The 10,760-nt window shown below is 38.3% G+C and overlaps 1 protein-coding gene across 1 annotated transcript in view; it reads left to right on the top strand.

Moving 5' to 3' along the window:
* The first annotated feature begins 644 nt into the window (after positions 1 to 644).
* Positions 645 to 10,760, top strand: part of LOC122013696 (serine carboxypeptidase II-3-like) — a 41,932-nt gene continuing 31,816 nt past the window's right edge. Inside the window, exons 1-8 of the mRNA XM_042569933.1 lie at positions 645 to 1,032; positions 1,107 to 1,214; positions 1,306 to 1,568; positions 1,776 to 2,036; positions 2,996 to 3,108; positions 3,220 to 3,312; positions 3,956 to 4,061; positions 4,310 to 4,447. Coding sequence (XP_042425867.1) covers positions 645 to 1,032; positions 1,107 to 1,214; positions 1,306 to 1,568; positions 1,776 to 2,036; positions 2,996 to 3,108; positions 3,220 to 3,312; positions 3,956 to 4,061; positions 4,310 to 4,447 — 1,470 coding nt within the window. The remainder of the gene's footprint in view (positions 1,033 to 1,106; positions 1,215 to 1,305; positions 1,569 to 1,775; positions 2,037 to 2,995; positions 3,109 to 3,219; positions 3,313 to 3,955; positions 4,062 to 4,309; positions 4,448 to 10,760) is intronic.

Genomic DNA, 10,760 nt, shown 5'->3' with positions numbered 1-10,760 from the left:
AATTATAAATCTTAAACTTAATTACTAATTTACTCAAACTTAAATTATGTTAACTTACACTTAATTAATCCTAAACTAATAAATCTAATCTTAATTAATCCTTAACTAGTTAATCCATACTTAACATTTTAGTTAATTCGAAATCAAATTTAAAATCAATTAATTTAACATTAACTAAATAAATTTAAACTTCATTATTAATTTAATCTCACTTAATTTAATTAGTTAATAGTCAAGCTAAAACTAATTAGATCATTATATACGTGACTCACAAGAACTGCTAAAACTAATTAGATTTACTTATTATGATAAATGAATAATCCAGTGAGTGAGTGGTAAAAGTTGATAAAAATTAAGGGAAAATTAAATTAGATTTAAATAAAATATGAATATGCATTATTTCATTGTATAAATATTGAAAAAAGTGTATTTTTTTTAAATTCTTTTAATTTTGAAAATGTTTATTCAAAATTAATCATTCGTTGGCCTTTTACAGAGTCCATTGCCAAACAGAACAAACGCATCAATCTCCGCTGGCTCCAACAAGAATCCATCCCATATAAAAGATTCATCCCATAATTATCCAATGATTCATCCCATAAATAAGATTCTATTCCATTCTATTCCTCATTCCCAATCAAACAATGAAGCCAAGTTTCAGTTGTCTCTTCTTCCTCCTCCTCCGCCTGCTCCTCTTCTGTTTCTTACACTGCGTGGCTTCCAGCACGGCGAGGCAGAGAGATGTGCTAAACAAGTTCTACTTTAACAACGGAGCAGAGAGGTCGTCTTCTTCGTCTTGGGCAAGAAGTCTTCTTTCGATATCCGACTTGGAGTCGAAGGCCTACGACAATAGTGGGCTGAAGGAGGGGGACAAGGTTGTTCGGCTGCCTGGCCAACCAGAAGGGGTGCATTTCGATCAGTACGCGGGGTATGTCACAGTTGACAGAGCCAACGGACGGGCTCTATTTTACTACTTTGTCGAGGCTACCGAGAACAGCGGATCGAAGCCTATTGTGCTCTGGCTCAATGGAGGTATGGAATTAGTATAAAATGATGTTGCTTTTCGATCGATAGAGTGGTGATTGCTGTGACATGGGTGGGTGCAGGGCCGGGGTGTTCATCTCTAGGGTACGGCGCCATGGAGGAGCTCGGGCCGTTTCGAGTCATGAGTGATGGCAAGACTCTGTATAGGAATCCCTATGCTTGGAACGAAGGTAGGAATCATCATCATCATTATCATCATCGTGACAAAAGATTTCTGCTTTGGCATTACCTCGAATTGATTGGCATCATGCCACCATTCAGTGGCGAACGTCTTGTTCCTGGAGAGTCCCGCCGGCGTCGGCTTCTCCTACTCTAACACCACATCGGACTATGCCACGAGCGGTGACCGTAGGACGGCAATTGATGCTCTGGTTTTCCTCGTCAACTGGTTCGAGCGGTTCCCGGAGTATAAGGGGAGGGACTTGTTCATCACTGGCGAGAGCTATGCCGGGCACTACGTCCCTCAGCTCGCCCATGCCATACTCCATCACAAAGATTGCCTCATCAATCTCAAAGGCATCGCGGTAAGACATGGATCCCGAGAATAATCAGTCTGATCGATCGATCCCCACTCTTTTGATTTCTAATTAAATTGATTGGGAAGGATCGATCCCCTCAGATCCGATTCTTCATCGAAAGTTCTCATTTCGATTGCAAGATGATTTGGGAAGTATTAATCTCCTCTAGTTCTCGACTGAAAGATGTCATTTTTTTGCTTTTGAATGACCTAGATCGGGAACGCGGTGATCGACGAGGAGACGAGTAACAAGGGGCTGCTTGACTACTATTGGACGCATGCGTTCTTAGCCGACGAGACCATCGTTGCGATCCACAAGTTCTGCAATTTTTCGCCGGGTGCGCAACTACAGCCTCCGGAGTGCAACCGAGCTATCGCCGAGGCGAACCACGTTTTCACGGAAGTGAACGTCTACAACATATACGCACCTCTATGCTTCTCATCGGGCGTGACGCCAACTCGAAAGTTGCCCTCGGTTTGTATATTGCAAGCATCTTTATATATTTATCCTCATTTTCCTGGTAGTTTTAGAGTCAATTTAGAATCGAAGTTCATTGCATTCTTGTTTGATCGCAAGTAAAATTAGGAAAAATCTATATTGGATTTAGGGGTAATCAGACTGTAAATGCTAACTTCTATCATGATCCCTTTGAGAAATACAATAACAACTAACTTGATGCAAACCCTCATATTCAAAAAAAAAAAAAAAATGCATGAACGCCAGGTGATCTCGAGATTGTGTCCGCTTGATCATGTGATGTGCGAAGAGATATATATGCAATGGTCTTGCTACCCTTTCAAGGCCCCTCCACCAATCATTTGAATGTTAATCACTTACATTACATAGTTTTCACTCAAATCATTTTATGGTTCTCAGTCAAGTCAGTCACTGGATAAGGTTAAATTGCACCCAGGGAGACCTATACGTTGCAGGATTGACTTGATGAGATTATAAGTTTCCTTAGATCATTTGGCGGGCAGGCCCCCTTTCTAAACTCATTCTAAACTTAATCACTAATATGAATATTTTCCACTTGAATATTGCACAAATGGAGAAGGGTGGCTTATGATAATGGCCATTCAACATTCGAGTCAGAGAGATTATAAATTCCTCTTGATCATGGATTCATGTGTTTCACAAGCTCCTCTTCCACATGTTGAGTTGGAACTTGCATAATATATTTTTGTTCACCTTAGGAGGCTTCTTTTTGTGGCCTAACTGATTCTAAATTTTCGCTCAATCATATCAATTATGAATAATAGAGATATGGTTTATAGCCAAGTTAAATGTAAAAACCATGGAACTAACAGATTCGATGATCTCGTTCTATTTTTCAAAATATATGACAACTTTGTCCGATCCCTTTATACCTACCAATTGTTATCTCTGTATACTGAAATTAATGTTGTATTTAAATTCTGATGCAGATTGAGAATTTTGATCCTTGTACTTCTAATTACGTGGAGGCATACCTTAACAATCCTAAGGTGCAGAAAGCTCTACATGCCAATGTGACAAAGCTCAACTACACTTGGTCTGGTTGTAGGTATATATCTATACTTCATATGCACCAAGCTGTCACTTGATAATTTTATTTTCTTTTAAACAAAATAATAAAAATTCAACTCATTTATTTATATTTTTTGTCTCAATGCAGCAAAGTGATACAGGGTTGGTCAGATCAGCCTTCCACAATGCTACCAATTATTCACGAATTGTTGTCTAATGGAATTAGGGTTTTGAAGTACAGGTAAAAAAAATAATTATAGCCTCATCGTTAGATTCATATAACTAACCCAGAAGATAAGTTAAAGTGAGACAAAATTTAGATGAAAACCCCTTTGTCGACATCGATGTCTTCATTGTATGACAATAGTTTTGCATGAGTAAATAGAGATTTTCATCATATTAAAAGGGGTATCGGCTTTAGGTACATCAATTTTATGGCCCTTATATACATTGTGTAACTACAATAATAGTTATAGATATATCGATTTTTCATTTCGAGGCCATTGTTTTAGTAGCTATAGTTGCACAAGTCTTTAAGAAAAGGTAGATTCGTTACCTTAGCACCCCCCTTAGTGTCGGCCCCACGGATATAGAGAGAGGTACATGTAGGTACACATGCTATAGGCATATGGTAGGGTGAACTCTAGATTATCAATTCTTGAGAATCGACCCCTGATTATTACGCCATAAATGTCATGCGTCCACCGTCTGTGCTACGCCTTGGAGACATGCACAAGTCTTTAAGATTTCAACATAACGTATGTCATACGATAAAGATAAAGTTATTGTTTGTCAGATTACGAGTGAGGGGTTTTCAATCAAATTTTGTCCCTAAGTAAGCTTTGGCTTGGTTCACTTTCATATTCATGCATGCAATTGTGCAGCGGTGACTTGGATGGAAGAGTTCCTGTTACTTCCACAAGATACTCCCTCAACAAGCTAAAGCTTAAAGTGAAGGTTCCATGGAGAGCTTGGATGCTTAACAATGAGGTAGACAATTATATTATTTTAAATATTTTGGTAATTGCACATTCATATATTTTGTATTTCATTATCCTTGAATCCACCTTCACCCATAGATAAAAGAACTGAAAGTCTTTACATAGATAAGCAAGTTATCCTCCTATAATATTGGCAGAATTACAGTGAAAGATGTCAAAACTCTCTTCATTGCTAAAACCATGACTACAACTACTAAAACAATATTAACTTTGATGACTTTTATTGTGAATATGCAGGTTGGGGGATACACTGTGGTTTATGATCATAATTTGACATTTGCTACTGTTCGGGGAGCAGGACATAGTGTTCCAAGCTATCAGCCAGCTCGAGCTTTGGAGATGATTAAGAGTTTCCTTCAAGGGCTGCATCTCCCTGTTATTTTAAGAAATTGAACCAATTAATTTGTTGGTGTTGTTGTTATTTATTGTTAGTTCAATAGTTAAATATATATATATATATATATATATATATAATCTACAGTTTGTTTAAATATTCTCTCATGTACAAGTTAATCATGGTTGAGGCGGACTTCAATTAGTAATTTAGAAATTTCATATTAAGTGATTTAATTTATTTTAAATTATCATTAATAATAAGTGATTGTGTCATACTAAATAATATATTATAATTAAGGCATTGTGACAGATTAATTATAATTTGAATATGCTAATAGGCCTGGTAATTGGACTGGTTTCATAGACCTACTAATGGACCTGGTAATTTTGAGTTAATAAATTGATTCCAATTCCAAACTTGTTTCGATTGCTTCTCACCCAAGTCACCTATATAAGCTCCAATAAACCCTTCGACAAAGCAAAGGTGATTTCACTCCAGCACCCCTCATCGCCTGTACCCCTTCCGTGTTGGGGAAGCGCCACGACGCCAGCCCACCGGTCATCACAAAGAAGCATTATTGTAGCAATGCTATTATTGTAGTATTTATTGTAACATCCGAGAAAATGATTGCTTGGGAGAAGATCCTACCGACTTGGGATGCTCGGGGATAAATCTGGATACCATCAATTTTATTTAATAATCACTCTAAATTCCTTTGATTTTATGAAAAACAAGAAACTACACGATTGTAACAAAGATAGCAAGTATATAGAGGAGAAATGGTAAGTTCCATCTTCTTCAAGTAATGAAATCGTGAAGTCCTTTAACCTAAAGGAAAAGCACCCGTCGTATATAGAATTTCCCCTCCATCATACATTGTCATTCGCCTTCCTAAGTCGCCATCATTGTCCAACCTGACAAGCTCAAAGATAAGTTTCTTTTTGGTGCATATTGATACTGATATCGGCGCTATACTCAAAAATTTCAGAACAAGGTATACTCAAACAGGAAGAATGTACATTATAGCATTAATGATCATGAAAGAGGGGTTGAAATAAAAACTCACATGATATTGAAAAGGATGAGAATCAACTGAAAAAATTAGGAAAATTTTATACTATTGGAGAAATGTTTCTCCAACATAATACAACTCAGTTATGATAAATTCATCTATAGTTTGTAGAATTGTCTAAATATATGAATCCATCTATATTTTGTATGCCAATGCTCAGAAAATCCATCTACGAGGCCAGATCCTCTGGACTGCTTTTTGCGGTCCAGGGGATGGTCCCTAAACATGCATTTGTGGAGATGAATGATCCCTACCTATTTTATAAGTGGGGACCATGTATTCCATCAATGCATATTTAGGGATCATTACCTAGACTGCAAAAAGCGGTCCAGAGGATTTGGGCTCATACTAATAAGCAAAAAAATTCTTCTACCAAAAGCCTGTGTTCCCGCTATAAACACATATTAGATTCATTAGAATTATTGATTTAGTGAGTTTTCTTGTGTAAAAGTGCATAATATAATTGATGTAAAGTGAAATCTTAATATGCCTATTATGCACCCAACCCACCTCTTGAAAGATTATCGAGGGAGGACTCGACCACATTGAAGGAAGGGAGTTGACCTCCATAAGAGGATGCATCAATCTGTACTTCCAAAGGGAACACATCCCATCTTCACCGACCACGATAAACATTGTTCTAGATAATTTTACAAAATATCTTAAAACGACTAAGTTAGAGTCTATCCTTTATAAATGCGTATCATGTGGTACAATGGGGATTAGCAGTGATGCAGAGGTATGAATAGGCGCCACGAGGTCAAGCGGCTTATTCATCTTTTCCTCCTTTTTTAGGGTTGGGATTGAGAGAAGGGGAAAGGAGAGGATTCACTCAAGGGGCACTGCCAACCCCTCTACTCTCTCTCCCTCTCTCTCTCTCTCTCTCTCTCTCTCCCGATTTCTCTCTCGAAAGTCTCTCTTAGAGGATCTCTCTCTCTCAATTAGTTGTGTTCAACCGTCACATACCGTGTCTCCCTAATCTAAACAGGGATCATCATTAAGCTACTGCAATTAACTAAGGAAGCAAGGATTCAAATGTAAATGGCACAAATAGGAAAATAACAAACTAAATTGACCTCAATCAAATTTAATGCAATGCATTAAGGGTTAACCCAACCTACTCTCTCCTCTTGGATCGAAGAATGAATAGCTCGGCGCGATCTCGTGCTCGTTGATGCTCGCTTCTTGGGATGATGTGCAGCGGAAAATACAAGAGCCAAAAACAACAACGCTAACTCTAGGGATTAACTTGGTATCCACCTCAAGAAGAGGCGACTAGTCCAAGGATCCACACACTCACGCACCCTCCACTATGAAAACACTCCTTTACGGTAACTACCGAAGATGGAGAAGCCTTACAATCTTACAATACAACAATAAGAAAGAAGAAAGCCAAATACAAATAAATCTTACAAGATTTTATACAATGAAACCCTAGCTTCTTCTTCTTGCCGTAACTCGCCTCTTGACTTGGGCATGCCTCCAAGAACCTTCAAGAACTGGCGGTGAGGATGAAAGAATCGCTGTGGAGGTTTTTCTGTGATCGCCTGTGGAGAATGAATGAAGAAGAAACGAAGAAAACGCTCGCCAACGTCTATATTTGCGCCAACAGTCGAATCTCAATCGATTGGATTGCTCCCAATCGATTGGGGAGGCTTTAGATCGATCGACCGATCGATCCAAAGCGCCTCTGTGCTCTCTGGAATCGCCCTGAATCGATTGCCCGATCGATTCAAGGCTTCTCGAGCTATTTCCAGCTCTCCAATCGATCGACCGATTGATTGGAGGTTTCAATCGATCAACTGATCAATTCAGAAGCGTACTGTTCACTCAGAAACTCTCCCAATCGATTGACCAATCGATTGGGAAAGTTTCAATCGATTAACCAATCGATTCAGCCCATTTCTGCACGAATTTGTGTCACCCAATCGATTGACCAATCGATTTAACCCCCTAATCGATTGGCCAATCGATTGTAAAGTAGAAAACTGGATAGAGCTTGAAATTAGGTTCGTTTCGCATCTGAGATCACCTCATTCTGATATCCGAGTCAAAAGTTATGCCATTCGGAAGCTCACTACGTCCGAACTTCCTAGTTCCATGCCAACTCCCTATTGGACTTACGACCGCTAAGAGTTCGGTCAAATTTTGACCCATCTAGACTTTCTCCTTGTGGCAAGTGTTCGGTCAACCTTGACCCACTTGGACTTATCATCTCGTGCCAAGTGCCCGGTCCTCCATGACCCACTTAGATGTCCGGTCACCCTTGACCCATCTGGATTTCCTCGTGTCTAGCTTCACTCACCAGATCTTTCCATTGCCCGGCTTCACTCACCGGGACTTCCCTCACCAGGACTTTCACTTGCCTGGCTTCACTCACCAGGACTTCTACCTGCCTGGCTTCACTCACCAGGACTTTCCCAACTGTCCGGCTTTACTCATCGGGATTTTCACCTAGCTTCACTCACTAGGATTTTCATCTGCCTAGCTTCACTCACCAGGACTTTCCACATGGACGATTGCACCTGCAATCTCCATGACCTGTCAGTCTCCATGTATTGTCTCAATGTATTGTCAAATATCGAAATCCAAACATCAAGACTCAAGCTTAGTCAACCAGGTCAACCTTGACATAGGGAATATTGCACCAACAATCTCCCTCTTTTTGATGTTTGACAATACCTTTAAGTTAGGCTAATCCCATGCCAATGTATGAATGAGGGTTCCCTTCATTCTTCCCCTTTCCTAGAGGGCACAAACTTCCTCTTTAGGTAATAAAGGTCTAACTTAACCACACATTCTCCCCCTATTGGCATACATCAAAAACTCTCCCCCTGAAGAATTACCCAACGTTGTTCACAACTTAATAACAAAGGTCCCATACCCTTCATTATTCTTAATGCTCATCCTTGAGCATATACCACTTGGTATGTTCACACACGATTCAAATAAGGTCTCATACCCTTCATTTTCATCAAATGCTCATCCTTGAGCATATACCACTTGAACAATGAAGATATCCACTCTCCATTGTATTCAAATACCCAACCTTGAGCCTTTCCACGAAAGAAGGTTAACCACCTTCCAAGGTGTATGAAAAATAAATTTTCATGTCCTTAAAACGTAACTCCCCCTAAAGATATGACCATAACTTCTGTCATTGCACCAACAATGACTTGGAACTCCTAAATCTTTAGGAAACCCAAAATTAGAAGTTTTGAGGTTCAAAAATATAATATTGAAACCAAACCTCAACCTAAACCTCTACTTAGTCTTCCTCAACCAATCCATTCTAGTTTTCATCATAAAAACTCTCCCTAAATGAGTGCAAATGTGTTCCAAGGGTTAGGAATGGTTACCTAGACCACAAATGGTTTAAATCACTGAAAACAAGCTTTCCCAGCTGAAATCAGTGATTCAATCGATCAATAGATCAATTCAAACCAAGTGGATCGATCGGTGGATCGATCCAGCAAGCTTCTGCTTGCGAGAAACACACCCTCAATCGATCGCCCGATCGATTGAGACCCTTCAATCGATTCGGCGATCGATTGAAGGTCTGAAGTTGCTGAAAGTTCATTTCAGTCAACTTCAGAAACCCCTAGAAAATTCTACAACATTTTAAAAATCATGAAAATCGTTGTAGACATTATTTAGGGCATATATTATCATAGAAAAATAGTTTTATAAGAAAATACTTCATATTTTCAAAGATTGACACAGACTTGAAAACTTGTAAAGACTTCAGTGTTTTCTTCCAAGTTTGTGTCTAACTATTCAATGATAATTACTATCAAAAGATAGCCTTCACCAAGGTTTTCCAAAAGTATTTTAAAATCATTTTGAAAACCAATATCCAACTATGTTCCTTGGGCTTAATGCACATGACTTGTACATTAGCTTTCCCAATAATTGAAAAACACATAACTATGTGTTTTGATGAACTTAAAACTCAAAAGAATGTACTAAACCAACATCTTGAGTTTTGTCCATCATCCTAACATCTCACTTGTATTTAATGTGTATGAAACCACATACAAGTCACCTTATAGTTCTTTGGTGAGATGTAAAATCTTGGTTTTGCCCTAAACTAGGGATCATGCATATCTACCTAGGCATTTTTAAAACTATGAACATCCACCCAGGATGTTACTTGTTAGTGAATGCCATTAGTCCTTAATTGAAAGAAATAAACTGATGCATGAAAATGTTATGGCATACATCAAAGATAAATAATTTTTAAAAGAAAATTTCCTATAACTACATGATGTATGTATGACATGACATGATATTTTTGTATTTTTCATAATAAAACATGAATGCAAAAACAAATAAATAAATATGATGTCATGACATATGATGGGCAAACAAGACATGACAAATTAGCACACATACAATACCTAGATTACCTATCTAAGTATCCTTAACCTTAGCTAACTTTAATAAATTTGAACCCTAGATTGCCCACTATTTCCCAAGAGAATGCCAAAGTCTAATTTTGACATTTCTTTTGCTTTTCTTAATTTGTGCCAATTCAAATTAAGCATATTCCTCAAATTTTGGCACAATTTTCTCCTTCAAGGAGTAATCATCGAGATCAAGTTCTAAATTTTTGCCCTTACTCCTTAAGAACATACCAAAATCCCAACTTGGTAGTTTTTTATGATTTTCCCATTTGTGCCAATTTAATTTAAAATTGAACTTTCAAATTATGGCACATTTTACTCTTCCAAAGAGTAAATGAAACTCCACTTCATTTTCAAAGGTTGATAATAACCTTGAAAATGCTCTCCGAGTGTCAACTTCATCAAAGTTGGGTTAACTACGCTCCCAATTTGAGTTGACACTCTCTAACCCATCTAAAGGGTAGAGAAAATGCTCCTAGGAACCCAAAATCTATTGGCGCTCTTTGGATGCTCTAGGTACTCACTAGGGATAACTTCTCTAAACACCTTCCTAGTGACCTTGTTTGGCTTCTTAGAAGCCTTGGTCACCTTTTCTAGGTCAACTCTAGGGATTTCTTCCCTTGTGACCTTCTTAGTGACTTTCTTAGACTTCTTAGAAGTCTTAGTCACATTTGTTGCAAAAATACTCTTAGGGATAACTTTCCTTGTATTTTTGACTTGACCACTAGGCCTAGGGTTAGTTCCATAGCTATATGGAACCCTATGGTAAGAAGGCACATCCGTTTTGATTTTAGGTTTGTATCCCAAACCTCTATTACCTTGGATGACCCTTGTTATCCTAAACCTAGATTTTGCTCATTTTGCCCTTTTAGG

The sequence above is a fragment of the Zingiber officinale genome, chromosome 8B (assembly GCF_018446385.1).
Source record: "Zingiber officinale cultivar Zhangliang chromosome 8B, Zo_v1.1, whole genome shotgun sequence".
NCBI lineage: Eukaryota > Viridiplantae > Streptophyta > Magnoliopsida > Zingiberales > Zingiberaceae > Zingiber > Zingiber officinale.
Note: the sequence above shows the minus strand (reverse complement) of the source record. Positions and strands in the feature narration are given on the sequence as shown.